This window comes from Cataglyphis hispanica, chromosome 6 (genome assembly GCF_021464435.1).
Source record: "Cataglyphis hispanica isolate Lineage 1 chromosome 6, ULB_Chis1_1.0, whole genome shotgun sequence".
Lineage (NCBI taxonomy): Eukaryota > Metazoa > Arthropoda > Insecta > Hymenoptera > Formicidae > Cataglyphis > Cataglyphis hispanica.
The window spans coordinates 5,327,325-5,351,673 of NC_065959.1; the positions used below are offsets into that span (position 1 = coordinate 5,327,325).

General features: G+C 37.9%; 1 protein-coding gene across 7 annotated transcripts in view; it reads left to right on the forward strand.

The window, feature by feature from the left end:
- The window catches only part of LOC126850352 (fibroblast growth factor 18), a 129,829-nt gene that overhangs the window by 64,611 nt on the left and 40,869 nt on the right, over nt 1-24,349 (forward strand). The window contains exon 1 of one of the 7 annotated variants that reach the window (XM_050593245.1): nt 7,229-8,284. The exons of 5 other annotated variants lie outside the window; for them this stretch is intronic. In XM_050593245.1, the coding sequence (XP_050449202.1) occupies nt 8,265-8,284 (20 nt within the window). In that variant the 5' untranslated portion in view covers nt 7,229-8,264. Of the gene's footprint in view, nt 1-7,228; nt 8,285-8,326; nt 8,881-24,349 lie in introns of those variants that run through there. One more of the 7 variants, XM_050593247.1, reaches the window with a different exon arrangement.

Below are 24,349 nucleotides of genomic sequence, written 5' to 3' on the forward strand. Positions count from 1 at the left end.
TAAGATATAAAGGAATAACGTTCATCCGCGTTATATAATTAATAAGAAATATTTCTTATCGTTCATATAAGATAGTATGAGTATTGATTAAATTTTCTCTACGTTATATTCTAAAGTTTAAAAGAGGAAGACATTTTGTTTTCAATTTAAGCTTTTGTTATTTATGTTATTCAATATATAATGCTTTATTAAATTAGAAAATTAATTACTTAAAAAAATAGTTATATGTAGTAATAAAACAATATGAAAACTCGCAAGTAAATTAATGAAGATGTCTTGATCACGAAATTGGAATTAATGCACTGGTCATTAAGATTTATAAACTTTGTATAATTTATGAAAATATATTTTGCTTCTGTCTGGTTAATTTTATGTCGATTGAGAGTCGGCACGAGAGAATTTTCATCCTCAGCGCCGCTTATTAATTCTCAAGCGATGTTTAAGTCAACGCGAATACGCATATGGCGTTGGCAGCAGCGGGAATCCTTGACAAATTTTAAGATTGACGAAGGAATCTCAGGGAGATTGTTGGTAATAATTTGAGGAACCGCGATAGACCACACAGGACCAGGGGGGGTGTATCCTCGGGAGGGTCCTGACTTGTGAGACGTAGGTATGTGTAAACTTTCTGGCACGTTACGATGAAATAAAACGTTGAGCTTACCTGGCATGCCTCCATCCACTTCCAGGTCCTCTCTCACGAATCCCGCGAGACACCGTCGACCGTGCGTCGTTACGTTAATGGGACGGGCGCTATTATTTAATTCCACTAAATTGCCAGTCGACCCACTGAAACAAGCGTAAAACCTTCTAAAAACCTCCGCTCTTGTACTCCCGAATTCTTTTCGGCAGGGAAGGAAACGAAACTCTTAACAGGCAAATAAAATCCAAGAAAATCAAACTTGGTTCTCATCCCCTGTGCGATCCTGCCATAATTTACATTTGTTTGCGATCCAATATTATATTCATACAAGATTTAATAATTTTTTTCGTCATTGTTAATGTTTTTATTAATTTATTACGATCAAATGGAACGGAAATAACGAACATACCACTAAATTTATATATGGCAAGAAAATAATATTTTTTATTGATTTTTTCTTTTTTTCTTCCACTCATATGCTTCTCGCGCGAGGATACCGTCCGTCCTTGATTTTCAAAGAACTTTTAATCGAATCATTCTATCGCCTTGTCAGCTTTACTTTCTACGAGGATATACAAAAGGATCAGAGAGACGATCTCACCAGCTAGTAACACCTCGTCGCGTCCATCTGGAGAAAGGAGTGGATCGTTCCCGTCGGTATTGCGCAGCGAACGCGGGAGTTGAGTTACGTCGCGGTGTCGCACGCGAGAGCAAAGGGAACGGAGACGGAAGAGAGGAGAAAACGTATTAAAAGGGCATAAGAGAGCGGGCCGCGACCGCAAACTGATTAAATGCGGTCTGCGCAGGCCGCGCCGCGGGACTTGATACGAGCCGTCATGTAAGCTACACGGGTCCCGATGGGGACCCGTATGACGCGCGCGCGCCTTACTACACAAGACACTCCACGTGGTCTCTCCGCTTCTCCGCTCCTCCGGCCTCTTTGAACCAGTTTCTCTCCCTTCGTGTTTAACACGCGCGTTTTGCGGCCGCCGCCAGCGAGTCGGAAAGAAATTGTTTCTCGCATCTATTACCTTATTGAAAACGAACGGTTTCGTAATCCGCGAAAAGCGCCGGTCTCGCCAATCTTATATAAACGTGTACGCAGAAATCATTATCGCGCGCGATGTATGGAAACTATTATAATAATTGTCGCGTGTGTAGGATTCTCTTTTTCATGCACGTGTTTCTATGACTTGATACGTATGACATTTGTTCGTATCGATGTAGAAATATGGCACGCATGCATTTAGTCTTGTAACATTTTCTTCTTATTATACGTTAAGAGAGTTTGCAATGCTTTTATGTCTCGCGTTTTTGCACCATGATCGATAGCAGTGTTATATAATTTTTTTTTATTAAGCAATTTGCGCGATAAGATATAATAATATCTCTAAAATAAATATATAATATTTTCTAAATATATTTGTAAGTATATATTACATCAAAAAGAGACTCGAATATTTATCAAAAGATGTAGATTGCGTTTCAGATACGTGTGACAAAATAACAATTGAGAATTTTTAATTTATTTACGTTCTATCTGTTGACAACTGAGATGTCTGTCGAATATCAAGCGAAGATAAATGTATTAAAGTTAGAACGTATGATTGGCACGCAGTCTACAATCTGTGATAGCGATGACTCATAATAACATTTCATAGATCGCTGTGTAGGCACAGTTTGGAAGATAAACGGTGTTTTGGTTGGAAGTATGTCCGTCGACGGATAGATATTCACACATCATTCCGGATATATAATTTTACATTAGCATATTGTTTAGTCTGCTATTCCATCATAAAAAATGCATTTGGTCGTATTTTTTTTTAACACGGTTTAATTTTTTCAACCAACAATTTACATTCATTAAATAAATTTTTTACTGATTATACAAATTTACAGTTATAAAACACAAGAGATAAAATATCATGCATTGTCTCTAAAAAGAAAGAGAAGAGAATATTTCTTTGATATTTCGTTCACAGTTGATGCCGAGCGAAATAAATCGCGATTTGTTACGTTCTAAAACTGGTCGCAGGTTGCAAGCAGGTAGCAGATTGCCACGAGTGAGAGACTAATTGCCACGCACAGACTGCAATCTGCAGCCTGGTAAGTTTGTGACAAATAGAGGTAGAGGAAAGCGCAACGTTTGTGACATAACGAACCGCTTAAAATGTTTTCTGTCTACATAAGATTTATCGTATCAATTATTCACCGATGTAATAAATACAACGCACATTTTAGAACATCGGTGATGTTTATGGATGTAGACATTATTACATTGGCCGTTTCATCAATCATTTGTATCTGTAGTGAAGTATTTCCATTTTTTACATAAATTATTAGATTGTGAGATAAGAGAAGTGAGTGACACTAGTCAAAAAATTTATAGATAAAAGAAAATGTGTGTGTGAAATGGATACTTTAACAATAAGAAGATATTCTATTATAATCAATATTCAACATAAGCAAATATATATATATTTTTTTTTCTTTTTTTAATTTGTATTATGTATGTATATAAATTTTGTGTGACAATAATGTGTCTTATTAATTATATCAAATATTTTTGAATGCCAATAGTTAGTCATAATGTTGAACTCTGGACCCAATTGAATCTTTTTTCCAGTGCAGATCTTCCAAAAATACACAGCGAGCAAGTCGCAATCACAGTCCGACTGATTATCATATATATATATATATATAGTAAAAAAAAAACATTGCTCCGACATGGTCGATAAAGCGGTACGCGAGACACATTATTTTTTTATACGCATAGGAAAGCATTACTCGCGATATTATCGTGATACGAATTCCATGAGATTATAACGTTAATTAGCAACGATTAATCGTCGACTACCTGCAAACGATCTCGTGGAATTCGGGACGTTTGATCTTTTTTAAAGCACACGCCGTTCATCGCAGTCAGGTCTAATAAAGACTTCGTGTATGCGGACTCATTCGTTTCGGAGCCGGCTAAAAATAGAAGAAAAGTGGCGGAAGGGAAGGGGGGAGGGGGATATTTCAATCCGTGACCGTGTCATCGGTTACTCAGCGTGGAAGAGTTCGAGGATGTGGGCAGCTCCTGCGGACGATTCGTCATTCGAGCAGACCGTAAGTGACGATTATCAATCTAGTTTACATTTGCGTGAGTTTCGTTTTAAATAAGAAGAAAGATTCTTTCGACGCGTCGTGCCTAATCAACAATCTTGCTCCGCGAGGGCTTCAAGCTTTAACCCGATCAGTTTATCAAAGATTGACACGCGACTATTGTATTTCTCTCGCTTCGTGATTCGATCGATTCGTTGTCAAGCGAAGGTCAAGCAGATATTGAAGCGCACATCGTGATAAGTCTTGGCTCGTATAATACGTAGCTTTTACGTTGAAATCGAGGATCTTACATTGACTGACGCGACGTAATCTTCTCTCAAAAACGTGGACCGTAAAAGTGAAGGCACCTTCTCGGCCTCTCAGGGAGATTTCCGCCCCGACCAACGAACAAAGGTCGTATCCTATTGTTCTATGATTTACGTCAGCGACGGCCTCAGGTATCTTGAACCAGGTTTCTAGTGAATTTTGTCCGTACCACCGGCAACCGACATTTGTCGCCTTTGATAATTAAGCGAACATCCTGATTCACCCTCGCCTCTATCTTCTCCTTCTTTTTCTTTCTCAATATATCGTCAATAGATCGTCACTCGTTTCTCTTTCTGTTAATATATATGTGAAGCGAATTCCTTTAGAATAACTTCTCTAAAGGATGCAACGTATAAGGGTAGGTAACCCTACACAGATGGTACAGATTAATTCAGAGGTAGAAGCGCTTTGTACAGATCAAATCTACCGACAATCAGGACCGTATACATCAGTGTTATCACTAATTAGAATTCTTGTTATTATCGGAATAAATTAATAATTCTTCCTCAGAATAAATTTGATTTTAGTTTGAAAGAAAACACACTATATTTCAATTTTTTACATCAGATTATATATACTTTAATATAATTATAAAAAAAAAATTTTTATTTATTTATCTTTGTTATAAAATATGAATAATGGAACGACAAAATACAAAATCGTATTTTATTGTTTTAAGTAAAAAAATCATGGAAAGAGATTTACGCAAAATATTAAAGGTCTTGTTATGCAAGATTATAAGTTATGAGTGCAAAATAAAATTTTATTTTTCATGTAAATCGAAGGGCCACTGTTCACAAGATACAGTCCTAAAAGGACGCCTATTCTCCCACGCGACGCCTCGTCGACGTTCAATGAATTAGGCCACTTGGAGTAAAATTTGGCGACATGTAGTCGGAACTTTAGGAATAGCCGAAAAAGGACGGCGGACTGAATCTCGTAAAATGACGAGACCCTAATGCTCACTTATCGGTTAATCGTCTAGCGCGAGCGAAAGGAATTAAAGTAACAACTTTAAAATTAATTGTCGCCTTTTAAAATGACGTTAGTCATATGATGTATCACTTATCTCTCTCTCTCTCTCTCTCTCTCTCTCTCTCAATCAATATATTTCTAAAATGTTTGAATTCAGAAAAATATATTAATATTTTTTCATCAATTTCTAAGTTTTAATATTAAATATTTTAATAAAAATAAGCTTGAAATTAAATATGATCTTCCTTGAAAGGCTATTGAAATTAATAGGAAAACACGACTTTATCGCTTGCATCCCTACGCCGACACTTTAATATTTTTACCATGACACTATTAAAAAAGGTACATGTTATACAAAACGTTCTACAATGCGAACATTATCATTGGCTATTACACGCCGGCGGGCATCATCTCGGATGTTGAAACCTTGTTGAACATGCATTTAATTGTGCATCGTAAGCAGAGCGCAGGAAGGCGCGTACTTAGTTGGCAGTTGATTCTTTGCCGCTATCAAGGCAAAACGAGCGAGCCAATGCGATGACAATGGAGGCGATCGCACGCGCGTCAGGAATAATCGGCGCGCGGCTCGATTGATAATTAATTATCTCTCTCGTTGTGTCGGGCCACCGGGCGCTCGCGACACTGCCACGCTCCGTCATCAGTGTCTCATTCTCTCTCGCGCCGCAGAGATGAGCCGTGCATCGCGAATTTTTTTTCTTCTTTTCCCCTCTTTCTCCCCCATTCTCCGCGCGCCGCTGGTATCTTCGTTCATCTTATTGCGGACGCGAACGACGCGAAATGCGTGCGTGAATTCCGCGAAAAAATCCTTGAGTGCCTCGTGAATGGTGCGACATTCGACATTCATCAAAATATATTAAAATAATCGTGCGGTCGAACTCGCTTAGAAAAACAAAACTCTCGGATTCTCGGCTCTCTCGCGTGGATTACGCAATCGAATCGCTCGTGTCACCGCGTCAACGGACATGTACTACGAGTCAGTGCGACGGAATACCACACGCAGCACCGATACACGCCTTGTACCGTAATTTATATACCGCCTGGACGTCACACATCCCGGCGGCGAAATGAAAGTAATAAAAAGAGATAAATAAATCGCGTCGACGCTATCGCGCGAGCGCGCGCCCGCACTTTCCATCCGCGGATTGTCTGTCTGTTATAAAGTGACCTTTAAGTTTATTGTGCGTCGAGTGTATTGCGTGATGGTTTAAAAATGCGAGTGTGCGAAACGGTGTTCGGACGACGCCGATGGCAGTTGCGGAGAAACCGAACATACGACAGGAAGAATATTCCGCGAGAGATAACGAGGAGTATCTTGAGAAACTTGGAACCATTCGCGAGAAATATTTCGAGAATAAAAATGTGTGGTACCAGCAACGTTCGCGTTTATATACGCACAGAGGATGCAATAACTACGTCTTTCGGTACTATGTTATCAAGAGTATCAAGAAGATAATAACCTGCCAGAAATATATTCTGATAACAGTTTAAAAGAATAATTTGCAAATTAGAACATCGAATTGGAGCTATTGAATGGTCGAATGAATAGATGGTCAAATGACGATGGTGAATAGGAAATCAAGGAGAATACAATTTTATCGGAATTTGTATGTCTGAGAATGAAAGAATTTTTCAAGTAACAACATATATTAAATGTACCATCTTCATTACTGCAAAATATATCTTTGAAATTTTTTTCTCGTGTCAGAGATGAATAAAATATCTGGAAATATATTCAAATAATTATTCGAATATATACGGGCTAAAATGTCATAAATAATTATCTCTCTATTCACAATGCTATTTCTGCAACCGGCAAAACGCGCAAAGATCGCTGCCACGTGTTGCTACGAAATCGCCGCAATCTTTTCACCGGCTTGGCTAACAATATAACGTCTTTCCATATCATTTCACTGTATAAAAGAGAGTACGGGGGACGCGTAAGGTGAGGTAGAAAAGTGCGTAAAGGTAGAAAAGTAGGGTTGTGCGGGCACAGGCAGGGGAGGGGGGTATTCTCGTCACGAGGAGTGCACGGCGTGAGAGAGAGAGAGAGACAAAAGAAGAGGGGTAGGGAAAAGAGCACGTCGAGATGGAGGGGCAGCCTCGTGTACCATACGAGTGGAGGGGTGGCGCGAGAGGGGTGGGGGTACACTCTAGGCGAGCGGCGGCGGCGGCAAGGCAGCGGCCAGGTAAGCTGACGAGCCGACACTAGTGGGGCTGACTTGCGCGTCTTCGAGCCGTCGAGATACACGACGAGCAGCCACAGCGGCATTGTTGTTGTATTATTTCGTCGTGCTACGCGTGTTACGGTCGCGTCCGTCGCATTGTCGTCGTCGCTACGTTGTTGTGTGCCATCGTTATCGGAGCAATCTGGATGCATCTTTATCGCCGGCTGTATTTCGCGATCTCTCGCCAGTCTCTCCTGTCGTCCCTTTCTCCCTCGCGCGAAGAAGGGCGCGATCGCTTCATCGGAGGGTTGATCGCGCATCGCGCTGAGAAGAGCGCCTCCTTCCCACGCGTTTTCCAGAATATCGCGAGCTACGCTTTGCACGCGTAAACGCGCCACCTCCGTCAACGTGCACGCTGCTTACGAAGCCGACTATTCCTCGTGACGATAAAACGCTGGCGCACTTCCAAGGCCGCGAAGCGATTTTGACGTACTGGCCACGTTGTCGTCGACTATCGCTAATCTCGAGAACACGCTCTCGCACGTTGCCGTCACTCATTCCCAATCACCGTTCAGTCACCGGGGTGGAATCGCGGTGATAATGAATGAGAGATTTCGCGCGAATCGCGCATTCAACCGGATTCGCTTGGATATATAGGATTGTGTCTCGCAAGACGTGTCGCGCGCATACGTGTAACTATCATTCATGCGATTCGCTGGCTAATAGCATCCGGTGCCTGTGTGTAATATAAGCAGTGCCGCAGACGCAATAAGTGACGCGACGGTGAACGCCTAGCTTTGGAGAGCCGCTCGGAATTGATTCATTACTCCTGATATCAAGCCAAATCGACGTAGTGTGTATAACAACTCCTGTGTGTAAACAATCAAGTGTTGTCGATCGGAGGGATCGCAGTGTGTGATTCGAGCCACGAGGAGACAAAGTGACAAAGAGGGACAGCGGCGTCGTTAGATGCGAGGATTTTAAAAGCAGCTTCCGGAGGCCAGCCCGACGCAATGCGTCGACGCTGCTGACGCAATCGCGCCTGGATGCGTCTCACTCTTAGCACGTGAGTGTTTTTTTTTTTTTTCTTTTTTTTTAATAATATGAAAAAGACGGAGAGATAAAACGAACAGGGCTATTAGCGTGCAATCTTTCCGACAACGGATTACTCGCGAGAGGAGGCGCGTGCCTCGCATATATATCTCTCTCGATCGAGTCGTTTGCGAATCGATCGAGTTAAGATGATTCCGAGGGGATCAGATGAAAGGACGATCTCAGCATTCCCGCCACACTACACCGACACTTGAATCATCTTCCTCTCGTACGCGATCCTCGAGGATCGTACACGCGCGTGTATCCACTTGCGACGAAAATCCGCGACAAAGAAAAAAAAAGAAAATTTATTCCCCTTGTGTATTTGGCGCGGTGAAGCCTGCGTGCTGGTGCTGCGTGCGGTGTTATTGTTGTTGTTATTGTTGTTATCGGTGGTAGTAGTAGTAGTAGTGGTCGCGCAAGTGCGCACGCGACAACGACGGTGGGTGAATGATCCTGGCTCCGAGCTGACAAAGGTACTCGTACACGAATACTGGGATGACGTCCGCTTCGGATCACGCGGTTCCTTCACGATCTCGTCAATTCACGTCGTCTAACGCGGAACCAAATGTAAGTTGTTTATATACGCAGGATCGTGTCACGATACGCGGCGGATTTGCCTGTGTAAATTTACGTACCGTAAACCCTTTAGCGACGGATAAACGACGAGATGTGCGAGCTGTGAAAACGGTAGAGGCTTGTGTGAGAAAATTGTAGCATACGCGATTCAGTAATTGAATAAGCGATTTTAATAATTGACACAAAGGCAAGTGTGCATATATATATATATATATATATATATATATATATATATATATATATATATATAACGCGACTTATATGATATTGAATATTGATTGTAATGTGCTTATTACTTGCGCATTCATTAAATTATTATACGTTTACATTATGATACGTTTTAATTTTCTTTAAAGAAGATAAGCTTCTCCCTCTGTTCTTTACGGCTCGCAGCTTATCGTTTGCGACGTTACGCACGTGTTCCTCACGTAAACTCTGTCGCAATAATCACAATTTGGTTTTAAGATTTCATTTAGATTATATATAAACATATCGATATGCGAGTTTGCTTGAGATCGTTCATCGATTGAATTTCTCTTGAATTCTCTTGTGATAATATTAATGTACATAAAAAAAAAAGGATTTTGCGTATCGAAAAATGTGCTTGTGTGATTTCAAAATAAAAAGTTAGATGCATAAACGCGACGCAGTCTGAAAAAATAGCTTGTCCAATGAAATAGGTTTTGTCCAAAAAAAAAAAAGTCCATTGTTAGACACAAATTTTTCGTGGAATTTTTCATCATCAGACAGTAAAGCGAGACGAGTGGGCCCAAAAAATCGTGTCGATTTTAAAGCGCAGTTATGTTCAAATACGGTAAGAGACAAGTCGTACCTCGGACAGGTATGACAACGCTTGTATAACGGTATCCGTTGCGAGCGCAGTGTATGCGCTACTGGAATAGTTTAAGGGAGAAGATCGACTCTCCTCTTTGCAGTCCCTTCTTCCCTGTTGTAGGTACAAAAATAGCCGTTCTTCCGATAGTAATTTGCATTGTAATTATATCGATATCTTTTGAATGAGATTATATTTCAATTTGCATGAAATGTTTGAAGGAGGAAAATCGAGCTCTTTCATCGTTTCTCTGAAAGTATCACTTTTAATTTATTTGCACTGCTGAATAACGGTCTCAAACAGCGGTACTCAACCAACCCTTTGTCACGTCGAAGCCAGTAACCCTTGCAGATGAGCGTAACCGACAGGACCTTGACACGATTTGCAGTCAGCTAACGAAAAGCTATACCCTTTCAAGCCAACGGTTATTCATGCTAGGTAGGGGAATTCACGCGTGATTTCACGGTACTGCATACACGCCATTTGCGGCTTGTGTATGCGTTCAATTCGGTACTTTATTCTTTTCATTGATCTTTATTTCTCAATCTCCTATTCCTAAATTCTATTCTGCATATGTAATTATATATTTTATTATAACGTGATATCAACATTTTATTGCTATATATTTTTTTATTAATGACTTTCGTGTAATTAATCGTCTTCGTAAAAATTTAGTAATTATTTTAACACGAATTAAAAATATACACTAATTAAATAATATTCAATTTAAATAATAATAAATACTGCTACCGCTAATATTTTTCGCGCAGCAAAGTTTTCCAGTGATCCTCAACTTCCATTTTAAATCACGAGAGATATATACATCGAGATATTAATCTAAACACTTTGCGTATTCACCTAAATGTACGAATTAAAAAATATCAACTGGACTTTCGAATCGTTAAGTGGGACACTTCGACTTATCAGAGATCTGCGCGAATAGGTTTCGATTTCAGGCGACACACTGTCGCAACAAATCGCGTTCTGTTCTCCAGATTGAAACTGATCAGTGTAGGAAGACCGAGAGATCGTTTGCTTTTTATCGAATAAACACTCGATCATTCAGAATTCCGCCACTTTGACGATTATCGGGAGGCGGCAAGTTGTCAGCGAGAAAATCAGACAACATGTCTGCGATAACGAAGCATATTTTAGATAAGAAAAACGCACATTTTAGATAAGAAAAACGCACAATTAAAATACTTTTTGAATGAGCTCCACATGATTAGGCAACGTTACTCGATTTCACGCTCTTTTTCTCTCCTCTCATTGATCTTTTCCCCTTACTTTCTTCTCTTCTTCTTTCTTTTCTTTTCTCCCTATTCAAACAAATCCCTATATTTTATATTTGATCGTCGTTACAAATCGATTTAAGGCTTTTTCTATCAATGATAAATTGATGATTGTCAATCATGTGCGCCGATATGATCATACGCCTTGCTGGAATCCTTTCATGAAAGAGACTCGTTGGCTTTTATCATATTTCCCAGTAATGGATGGGTGATTTGTCTGCGCACATCTTACATCCATCGAGTACAATGAGTTTTGAACAAATTAACAAGGATAGTTACATTTATTTGCTCCGCGATTTTCGCTTTTTTCTTTGCACTAACAAGCTTGATATCGGATTTGATTGCCTATGTTAATAATGCACCGTTAAAATTAGACATTTTATATCTTTTTTGCGAGTGAAAAGACATAACAATGGCCGGGTTTTATCGCCGAAAATTTGCATTAACGTCTCATGAGAAATCCTTGCAAATTTTTCTTCGTGGAGTAGCAGACCATTAGTGCCCATCGCGAATGGAGCACGACGCCGTGTAACAAAGCTCGACCTACGTTACGACGCGCAAACATTGTAAATCCCCGACGAAGCGTGTGCTAACATGAATAATAAGCGAACATAGGAAAGATTTTAGCGGGGCCGATGACTGCATATAATGCATTTTGATCCATTCTCAGATCTCATTAAAGAAATCCGTGACACGGACATTTTAGGTCCAGTCGTACCAGTTTATTTTTAAGCATCTTTAAGACATATTCGCAAGCTAAAGCATCTCGTATTTCGACAACATACATAAATAAATTCTTTAAAACAAACATGGATATCGTGATATGTTTATGTTGCGGGGAAAAAAACAAATCTGCATAATTTTGCTAATTATGTTATAAATCATTCTTAATCGTTTAATAAATTTTTTAGCGTTCGCGAAAATTATTATTCATAATTTATATAACAAAAAAGAAATGTTTAAAAAAAAAACATTAAAAATATCTGAAAATATTTTTGTGAACATCTTAACTCGGCGAAATTTGTACTCGTAGAGTATTCCTTATTAATGGTTAAAGAACAACTAGTAGAATGTAAAAATGACAGAATATTCTCATTTTGATTACTGTTATGCATGTTAATAGCAATGATATACTGAATAGCATTTATATACAACATATAGGCGCGGATACAATCCATTCAGGAAAAAAAAGTCGCGGTAATGATATTATCTATCTTGTGTCACACAGTTTGATATCGAATATTATTGCGACAGGTTTTCATCGAACAAATGTATGAACAGATATATCTATAGACATTAAATGTTTCAGCCTTTTAATGCTAAAATCGAATTTGCACAGAAAATGGTTTTAAATGGCTTATTATCAATTAATGCATGTTACATTATATTTTCACACATTAATTAATATTATAATTAATTATTAATTAATGCCATCATAATTATTAATTAATGCTGTAATTGATTAATAATCCATTAATGTTTATATATATATATATATAATTTTATGAATAATTAATTCTTTTTATTCTGCCTTGTTTATAAAGCATTTTTTGAATACAAAATTACATTTACTTGTCATAAAAGAAATATCCTTTTAAAAGAAAATATTCATGTTTGATATTATCGTATCCAAATGAAAGATATTCTAACATTTGAACATTCTAACGCGTCTAACATAAGTAGGCTACTTAACGGCCAAGAGAGCGAACGTGATTTTCCTAGCAGCCCCTTATCGGTAATTTAGTCAATTACTAGGCACGATAACGTGTTAAGTAGAGACATTCGTTTACAAGCAGAACTGCCCTGCGATTATGGCAGGTGCAACATACAGTACCTTCGATTCGTTCAACTACTTTGATTTCAATAAATTTGTAAGAATACTTATACAGATTATGGTTCTTCGCTTGATAATGACATTATAAATGCAATCGCATTATTTTTAAAAAGAGGCATCGTTGTTTTTTTTTTTTTGGAAAAGACGATTTTTACATATTATTGTTTTTATCTAAAAATTTTTTCTTGATTTTTAAATGTAAAAGATTTTTTATTTTTTTTTTTTTTATTCAAAGCTTAAGATTTTGATTGATACATATTAGATTTTTATTCATATTTAAATCTTTTATGTATTATAATTTATATAAAATATAAAAGAGATATTGCGATTTAGACTCAGTTCACTTTCTTTTACGTTAATACAGTAATTTAACCTTGCTATCTTTTGATGATGAAAGTCCAAACAGCGGCTTAACGACGTGGAAATTACCCGCAATCTTGAACTGGCAGGTCCGACCGCACGACAAATACAGCATGAAAGTAATATAACGCCCCGCGTACCCTGTGCGTACACAAGTCCGGTACACACACACTGTCTCTCTCTCTCTCTCTCTGTCTCTCTGTACACGCAGAAGTACTCATTCTTTCGGTTCGTACGAAGAATTGCTTGGAGGCCTAGCAGAATCGAATACATACGTACAATCCGCTGTGTATAACCTGCGATAACATATGTTATGGCTTGCATCGAAATCGATATTTAAAAGAAATTGCAATCGCGAACACAGTCATATGTGAAGCCGCCTTTTTATACAATAGACAGACGAGAAATATTATTATTGTATTTGTATATATGTATCGAGACATTCATCGTATAATCTACGCAGGTATTGACAGTTTAATTGACCCGAATGATTGTAGGCAATGTTTTTTTGTAATCGGCAATAAATATATTTAAAATAGTCAGCCTCTCTACACGATTTCAAATTTAAAATTTTTTGTTAGTCTTAAAAATTATTAGTTTATTCTAATAATAAGTATAAAAATTCTTAATAAGTATAAAAATCCCGTGTAAAATTAACAGAAAATTAATAATTTGACATTTAAATGATAAACGTGTTAAAAACATTATTTTTATTTAGCATAAAATTTTAAAAAATATTTGCTAATTGTTGATGTGTTTTATCGTGTGCAAAAATACATACTGTATGGTATTTTAATAAGAACTATACGCGATCACGCGTGCCAGTTAATTTGTTCGTTCTTCGTGCGTAATAGTCGGCGGCTAGGCTCTTCTCACCTCACGATCGGATTGAGTTCTAAGCTCGAGGCAAAGATCTCAAGAGCGCTCTGCCTGCCATGACATATGAGGCGAAGGCGACCGAACGAACGTTACCACTGCTATTAGGTAGCTGCGGGTAAAAGCAATGCGCTGGCTCAGGACATTTCTACATCCGGTGTACGTTACGGGGCATAAGCCGAACGGTTATCAAGTGACGTCTAATCCCCTGGAATTGCGTATATTCTCCCCGTTCTCGCGGAAGGAGAGACGAGAGTTTTGCTTATAGGAACGCGAGTGTTCCTGTCTTCTTCTCTCTCTCTCTGAACTAGCTGCATTACCAGACTATCTGAACGATATACATTTTTATATTCTATAATATTCATATATGTAAAGATGCTCCATGTATATATCCGCAGTAAGAATTTGTTTTGTAAATTTATATGAAATCTGTTTATAATATTTATAATTAATAAAAAGAACCCAATAAGTAGAACCCAATTAATTAGGACAATTAAATAAATAGTAAATATCTGAAATAATATTTCTAGTATATTATATTTATAGTTACGATTTTTATAACATTGAGCTTTATGTAATAATTATAAACATCGCGACCTCATTTTTCCAAGAAAATATTATAGGAAAATCGGTTATTTCCGTTTATTAATATATCTGTTCTAAATGTATTGGAGGATCGATAAGCATAATACGAATATCGTGAATAATCTCTTTTGTCCCTTTTGAATATTTCGTTCTGCGAATCTGCTTTTTATTTTACTATCTTCCGAGCGACTTGGTAAATCGATCGCGGTCATGACGTATTTATTCGGAGCATTCAACCGCAATTGAATTTGCAACCGGTGACAAAGTATAAAGTCCACCATTATCGAAGGAGGAAGTAAATCGGGTGGACCGAAATCCATAAAGTCGTAAGAATGATCGATGATCGTGGCCGAATCGACGCGACGGTCCGTACCTTTCGCGGCAGAGGCAAAAGTCGGCATGCTTCGATTGCGACGCGTTCAATGTGCTTTTCTCAGTGCGCAATAATTGTGACGACAGAATCGTTTTCTCATATGGCATATGTCATGTACGAAGAGTACACGCTACTCCGCGCTTTTTTTTATTTTATTTTACTATCTCTCGCATAAAATTCAATTTAAAAGATAACCATTGATGATCGTTGACCGAACGAGCGAATCGCGTATCAAGACTGAGTTATTGCGCCTTTAATATCACTTTTCTGGGAAATATCCAAGATTTGACCGCAGAAGAAATGTATCGTTAACCATGCGCGTATTCATTCACCGCGTGCGTTTCTGTCTGTTAATATGCGAAAGAGGTCGTATGCATATTTCATTTTTATCCTCGCGAAATATATGAAGATTAATGAAAATTGTTCGTCTTCTGCCTACGCGCTTGCGTGGCAGAAAATTTGCGCTCATTGTTCTTCGATACAGAGTGACAGAGAAACACTTAAAGCGTAATCGATTATTCGCTCCACGTGTCGTGGTAGAACCACCCGGCGATTCACGCATTGTACTATATAAGCGGGGTAATGCTTATTAAAAAACTTTTGCTCTCTTTGACGAAGTATTTTTTATTATCAAATTTTTTTATTTCCCTTTTTCAGCTCGTTTCTGTAGAAGTATATTTTATTTCTTTAAATCTATATTCTCTTTCTCTTTCGTAAGAATTAAATATACATAAGCGACGTATTTCATTTTCATATGATTTGGGCGTGATTCTTTAGCATTTAATTTAAATAATATATTTTTTATCGCCAAAGAAAATTCAATGACTACATTTTTTTCGTTTCCACAGAATGTGTTACGCACGAAAATTATTGCACCAATAATGAATTTCTTCATCAAAATGCGGCATAATTTTTAGTAGCGTTTGTCTCGCGATCTCTTTTATTAAGTGTTTTCGCCGGCTCGTCACGGTGTGAGAAACTGCTTACACGCGTACTTATCGCATCTTCGTCTAATAAGCTTTGGAAAGTTTGTAGCGTATACGGCAATTACGCGAAATCCTCGCTTACACGATAATTTTAATGCGATCACGTATATGCGACGATACTCGATGTCGAAACGGAGCTACGGAGATGAGCGGGTGTCTGAATCAAGAATCCGGTTGATCAAGAAGATGAGCGGCGTAATGAGGCTCATTTCGTCGCTCTAATAAATCAACTCTTTCGTTTCGCATTGCAAGCATGTACGGGGACCTCGGAAACTTAATCGCTCGCACGCGAAGGATGAATAGGGATACTTACGATATCTTGATACTACATCGATCCCATATTACGTGGAAGGTTTAATTATGAAGTTATTTTACATTGATAATTAAAGGGTTTTGTGGGGCGAATTGAGTATCGATTGGATAGATAAAAAAATATTATGCAGTTAATTTTGGATAGGCCTTTTAGCTAAAATTTAATTTGATACTTTCTTATACGTCAAAATGTTTGTCGTATAAAATTAAAAGATTGCGTGGGAAAAAATGATAATCTTAAATTAGATTTTATATTGAAAAAAAATACTTTTTTGGAATCAAGTTTAAGAATCCTTAAGGAATGAGTCGTGTCATTTGTAAGAAGGATCGAAATTTTGCCTCGAAAATTTTGAGCTCTTTATAATTACACGCTGCCGATCGGCTTGTCATACGCGTAATCATCCGTGCAGTATGCTCGAGTTTTTTTTTTTTTTTAGTCCTTTACGTCTCTGTTTTCGTCCACCTGCTCCGCGCGTTCGTATCAAGTCGAGTTCATCTCGCTGGCTGAAACCAACACAGTAGTGACAAGGCGGGATAAAAGCGACGTGGTTGAGCATCGTTCGTCACGGACCAAAGTAAATGATGTCAGGCGACGTGGACGTGCATGCACGACGATTTCCAGTTTGCGTATTATCGAACTGGCATGGACGTCTGCTCGCGCTCGCTTACGCCAAGTACGAGGACTAGGGATAAGAGGTTCCACGGTTGTAATTACCGGGCGTGGTGCTCCAATTAAAAAGTTAATCAGCCCGTTTCTTGGATATGGTGATCCGTTAGACAAACGAGAGGGAAAGAGAGAGAGAGAGAAAAACATCGTGTCGCGATGCGTAAGAATGAGAAATATTTATGGAAATTCTCAATGATATTTTGTCATGTAATTTAAATTATTTTAATATTATTTTCAATAATTTTAATGTGTATCAACTAAAAAAATGGTTTTAGATTATGTCAGTTAAATAATTTTTTTACATTTCTTTATATTAATTGATAGTTGACTACATATGAAGCCCTCGCAGCAAAACAATCTGCGTTGTACAATTTAATATTTGCATGGATGATTTATGGCTGCGCCTATAAATTCTTCTTGTTTTACTAATTGGCTACGATTAACTGGCCGAGCAATTCGTCGGTGAGTTTGAATTCCATTTTGGTTCGTCGCAATAACGAGCTAGAGTGCTCGTAAAATTTCGTTCTTGGATAGGTCGCGTACCCTCCATGAAGCGGGCGATAGGAAGGAACAGCTGTCTCCTTCATAAAACGGCGTAAATCTCTCTCTTGCTCTCTCTTTGTCTCTCTTAATTCCTGTCTTCTTGTATTTGGTCGGTATCGTTAATGATCGTGTAAATCACAATGTAGCCAAGTAGCGTGTAGCAAAACGGAAAGCTATGGATCGTCCTGGATGAATCGACTGCCACCATGCGCGCGGATATAAGGGTAGACGACATAGGAATCATCGGCCCCCATATCCTTGTTAACTGAGGTCTGACGTCATTGGGTCTCTGGAGCTACCTAATGAGTGTCTTGGCGTAGGGGCTTGCTTCGGCGGCAATTAACTTTTCTATCGTGGCTACGTAATAGCGCATCACGGTTGATGACAGGTACGCTGAGAATGAAATAGAGAGGCTGGACGAGTTGAGATTAGCGGTTAATTTGATGACGTTGAATGCTATAAAACTATCATCGCCTTACTCTCACCGGAGATGTTTGAGCGTTTTCTATTTTTTTTTTTAACAGCGTCCATTTCGTAATTGAAAGGGCAAGTGGACGAGAGTAGGTTGATCTATAAATTACTAATTTGGAAGTTGAATCTCTATTATGGTAATACGATTTATTATCACTTATAGATTAACTAAAAATTAATATACTATTTAATTAAAATATTACTGGAGAACTGAAATAGAAAACGATAAAAATGCAATATCTTAAAAAGCAGCTCTTCCTTAAATTATTAAATATTTCTTTTACTCGTTTGGTTTTTTATTAATATAAAAACTTTTTTGTTAATACGAGTTCTTTATGCTGTTTGATATAAAACGATCGAATTATACGTGCGTATCACTAGATAGCACATGATGCTGATGACGAATTTAGCCAATAACTTTTGTCGAGCGGTACTTTTCGCAGTTAAAGACTACTCTATTCGCTAGCATCATCCGGCGTTAAAGTTCGCTCACCAGTATTCCTCCATTTCTCTTGCTTCTCTTTATTCGAGGAACACGCAGTGGAGACTGTCCCGGGTCGGGTTATAACAATCTTCCATTATTGAGAGCCCTGTTTACAAATCGAACTCAGCGAGTTGATCGTGCGCGCCCAACCCACCCACAATTCCCGAAAGAGCGGCGGCCATCGACTTTAGTTTAGAGTATTGCCACCACTGACGTCCGCCCCTTCGTATCACCGTCGTCGTGCTTAAACCTCTCCCTGCCCTCCCCCTCGAAACGGGTCCAGAGAAGACTTTGAGTTTTCCCAAGATTTCGGGCGCCGCAACCACCACCGCCGCCACCGGGCAAACTTTATTCCGCTGACTTGTCGTGAGACCAGCGCGTCTTGTTTTGTCCGCGTTTCCACTAGCTCGCTCCTGGCCGGGCATCGAACTCGGTACCCTGTCACGTAACTTTTGAAGGGGGATGGTGCTGGGGTTGAAGAAGCTAGTCTTTGCAGTTACCGTTAGGGTAAGAGGGGGGAGAGGGAGGAATGCGCCTTAATACACGCTCAGATCTTACGCTCGGACAATTTTATTCATCCATGTAAATGTCGGCATTACGTACCGTGTTCACCTCGCGAAAGCAACATATGTGTTTCCAGGTCGAAAACATACGTTACGAAAGTCGCCAAGAATGTTAACGCATATAAAGTTCTATTTATAGAATAAGGTCAAATATTTTTGCGATATTACAGCCGGTGATATATTGAAGCGAAAAAAATTGATAAATGTGTAATAATAATGATAAAATATATATTTTTACCTAATTCTCCCTCTCATTATTTTTCGATTATATATAAACTTTTTTTTTTTAATATAAACCTTATGACGTGAAAACATTTTATTACAAAAAATATGTTACATATTTATTTATGTAAATATAAAATTTGATGACTCAAGTATTTTCTAAGTATAATAAAGTTACGATACTTTCAAAGCCCATAAATGCTTCAATATCCTTCGATATTTTCTGTGCACATGTATTCCCGCGATTTCGCTATCGCTAGCTATCATAGACGGATAATAAGCATACCAACTTAGATAGGGTTTGTATACGCATTGCGCGCTACTGCATCGAACGTGGAAGCAGTAAAGCCCGCTGAATAAAAGGGCGAGGGGATATACAATGACTCGGACACGCGTCTGCGTCACGAATCGTCTCAGCTTGTAACACGATACGAGAGCGATAATACGGTCTCAATGCGTTATCGTCCTTTCTCGACGGTGTATGCGCGTATTGCATCGGTCAAGCTATCGCTATCGCACACACATCGCGTAGGATCTCTTGTCCTCAGCATACCATGTGATTAAGACAGGATGATATGCTGAGATGGTTGGGACAGGTCAATGATCGTGAGACTAAATATTTAGAAGATGATCGATACGTGTCATTGCTCTTCCGCTATATTATCGAGAATCGTATATCAGCTGAGAGAGAGAGGTGTGGTTAGTCTTTATAGATTATTTCATTGAAATATTAATACTAGAAGAGAGAGAGAGAGAGAGAGAGCTGACTTGTTCGATGTACTTGCACCATAGTGATGCTTTCACATAAAATATTTTATATATAGGATCTTATCATTGCAAAAATTAAAAGCATGAAAAATCGTAAAAGTAAACTGGATAGGAGGTAATAAAAGAGATGCGAATATAACTCATTATCGATCAAGATAGTTGCCAGCGCTTAATTTTTTTATGAAATATTTATAGTAATGAAAAAGTCGTACATGTTTACCGCGTCAATTTTTACGATTAATTAGATCTATAAATATTAATTATTTGAAATTATCACGAATATTAATTTAATTTTTATATATTATATTAACATTTTTACATTTTTTCTCTAATAATTCTATTCAGACTTAAATTACTATTGTGCTATCTTTTAATCTATTTTTTTTTGTTAGATTATTTAATGTCTGTGGATATCTCACATAAAATATTATATACGGTAATATATATGAAAATATTGCATTTTATATTCTATATATAAAATGTTATAATTGATTGGTAACTTTGTACATAGTATTACGATTATTTCTTTATTAAACGAGAAAAAGGCGCTATTAAATATCAACGACTCATCATTATATCCCTTTGATTTTTATCCGTTTCTTGTTTTATATAATCGACGATTGTAACGTACGGAAAAGAGTTTACCTAAGTTTTTACTTGTGTTATTGAGTTAACCAGTACACACTAAATATAGTTTATGTGAGATAAAGGTTTATTCTCTCTCTCACTCTCTCTCTCTGCATGGGAGAATCTACATGTAGTTACATCATGGCTTTACATTCTTTAAGACGGATAGAGAGATCGGGACAGAGACCAAACACAGTGGCATTTCTGCCGCAGATATCGACTTTTAGTGACGACGACCCCGTAGAGACTCCTGAAAAATTCATGAACTCACGTCTGTTCGATTGTGCCCGGCTCTTTCCACAATTTCCTACCCGTTCTCGAGAGAATGTCTTGTTCCTGATATTGTTCCGAGGTTGACTACTTTTATAAGGCGATATCGAATAGAGAATTAAAATAATCAAATGTTTCATGTACACACATTAGGTGCGTGGTCGCGCTGTCTGCTCCATTTTATGAATCGTGCGATGATGAAACAGATAGATATAGAGAAAACGCTTGCTTTTGCATAACAACTTCTTTAATGCAGCGATAGCGCGTCGACAAATATTACAATCAAAAAACAGATAACACATACTAGAACGGCGTACAATTTTTTACGCCGTTAATATTTTGCGAATGGAATGATGATATTATAGAGATTATTGAATCGCTTTCTTATAGCGATTTAATAATTTTTATAATGTTATCACTCGTAAAATATTTTTCTTTAAATGCATCTTGCAGGAAAAAGATTTATACATGTTGTTTGATTTATATAAAAAATTATATAGTAGTCGATCTTTCTCTGATATATAGGCTTACATGAAACGAATTACACTTCCATTTTATTTCTATAAATACTTGGTGTGAACAGACTATAATATACGGTGGGGGAAACACGTAATGTGCGCGTAAAGTCGGTTTTTCCTCGAAGTTCAGGTATATGCTCTTCGGCGGGGTTGTATGTACAACTCCGCTCTGTCTAGTATAATGCTCGCCTAGTATAACGTGCTTTGGGGACGACGCGATCGAAGAGTCGGGTCTTGGAAACACGCGGACACTCGACGTGCACGGTCGCCTCTTTCGAGAGTACTTCATGGCATTCTTCGTGGGAAAACCAAACAAACATCTTCAGTTCACGACGCGGGCGGCCTGGATGTTTAGCCACGGAGTGCCCGGCAAGTATCTACCGCGCATCATTGACGTATAGTATATATAGTATGAACGAGATGCGCGCGGAGGCTTTGTTGACGACGTTTTGCGTAGCGAGAAAATCGTGAAATGGCCGAATTTTGTCGATATATTCGCCGGGAGAATTTGATTAGCTTCCTTCTATAAATGAGCAATGAAAGTATTATGTAAGAATCTCGCCATATCTAATCAATACGTTAATAGCTGTATACGATTCAGGAAAGAAAAAGGTGAAGGCAACGAAAAAGGCATTATCAGTTGAGTCTATCGTAGGACAAACATAAATATTACAATTATTTTGCCTTTCAATTTCTTTGCTGTTTGTTTTATCGCCAAGACTTGATTTATCATCACAATAAAATGCAAGTAATCGGAAATTGATATAAAAAGAATGTTTTTTTAATTTTTCTCAAGTAAGTACATCCGTAAAAAAACAATCGTTGAAGTTCAAACACTTTAGATAATAATTCTGCCCGATGTATTGATATCTTTTGATTGCGTAAACGATTACATTTTTTACATCTTTAATCGGTATTATTGTGGAGAAATTATTTGAGAAATAACTGCTGGTATTAATATTAATTTTATTATATTGTTGTTTTAATGCACATTTTTTTCTAGTAGTTTTCTATTTTGATTTAGAGATTACCAAATTTGTTTTATTTTTTAATCTACTTATTGTTACATTTAATATGTAGCTTGTGAATATTATATTATACTACGCGAGATGATTACTTTATTTTAATATTTGATTATCACAGAATAGTGCGACGTGTAAATTCTCGTTCAATACGACTTATAATTCTTCGTCAGAACGTCATGGAGTGTAATTTCACTTATAGTCGCATGCATATTACGTTGATGAGATAGTTAATAATCACGCTTGATCGATGTAAAATTAGCGAGAAGAGCTGGCTAATCGTTCCATTAATAGACGAATGTACTGCGGCAAGTGGGAAAAAGGAAAATAAAACGTTAGGACATTAGCTAGTTAAGTCGTTGAGTCGCGAAGAATCGTCGGGAAGAAGGGGAAAGAGAGTACAGGCCTTTAAACTTTACACTACCTATAGTAGTCATCTGTATGTCTCTATACAACATCTAATACATCGTTATGAAGACCACCTACTACGAGATCTTCCTCGTCGTAGGTTTCGCGCGTCCGTGCACATACGTGCCCCTCAAATTCGAGGTTGCGTTCGGGACCCCTGTTCGCGATCCTGCTGTTTGACAGGCCTTAAAAGCCCGATCGATTAGGCTCGAGAAAAAGAGCTCGCGCGCCGAATCACGCCTGATGCGCTGTTATTTCGTGCTGACCGCGACGCAATTACGCATTCAATCGGAGAATCATTATTTCTGAACCTATATATCAGCACTGTAATCGGTAATTACGGCATTGCATCGTCGGCAAAAATTATTATAGCAGCGCGGCAGTATAATTTGTTACAGACGCCACGCGTATCGGACATTGATTAAACTTCAGATATAATGCTCTGGTAAGGGCAAGGCGTTAGTTCGAATGCATTTCTTTTATATCATTCAGTCTTAATTTTTTTTTTATATTTTTTTGAAGAACTAAATAAATTTGTATAATCTATTGTATTACCATCAAAAATAATAAATTAACGATTCATAACGCGATTTAGGGTTTGTGGGTCAACGCGAGTGCACTCCTGCACATATCGTTTTGTGGTAATGAACTTGTTTGAGAATCGCTAAGGCGTATGACTAATATTTGCACGTCAATTTGTACGTCGTTTCGTGGTCGAGATGCATTTTCGATCCTCACTTTTGAGTGAGCGCGGCGTTTTCACGCCGATGTACGTATGCATCGTGAGCTATCCGGGGCAAAATAAAACTGACAAATCGGGGTTGACGGTCCGAAATGAGTAAAGAGGCAATAAACACGTTGGAGAATATATGACGGCGATTAAATATGTTAATAACATAACGGTGCATTGTACACAAAGGCGCTTCCGTAACGCGTAACGCCGTCTATTTTGTCGTAAGATTTATTATGCTTCTCAACATGGTTTTTACTTGTAAAATGTCAGAGTTACTTGAACTTATTGTTAATAATATAGTGAGCGAATGTGAGCAGCTTATACTTATCATAATAATAGTCACGGAACATAGCGGGTGCACCAATGTTATGGCTGGACGGTTTATAGTCTTAATCTGGGTCAGATACCGTGCCTTTGTTGTTTGTTACAAAACAACCCTTCGGATCGTACGCATTGTTTTTGTAGGGCTCTCAAAGTTAATTGATACATCAGATAATTGCAAATTTTCTTTGGAAAATAATACTTTTAAACATTTGCATAATTTATCTAGTGGCGATTATCGAAAATTAGTTATTATTTTGTTTTATGAAATTAAAATATATATATATATATATATATATATATATATATAGTGTCACATAAATTTAAATAAAAGCGATAAGAAAAAAGGAAAACGAAAGGAGGAAGATCGATATTTTTAGTGTAATTTATAAT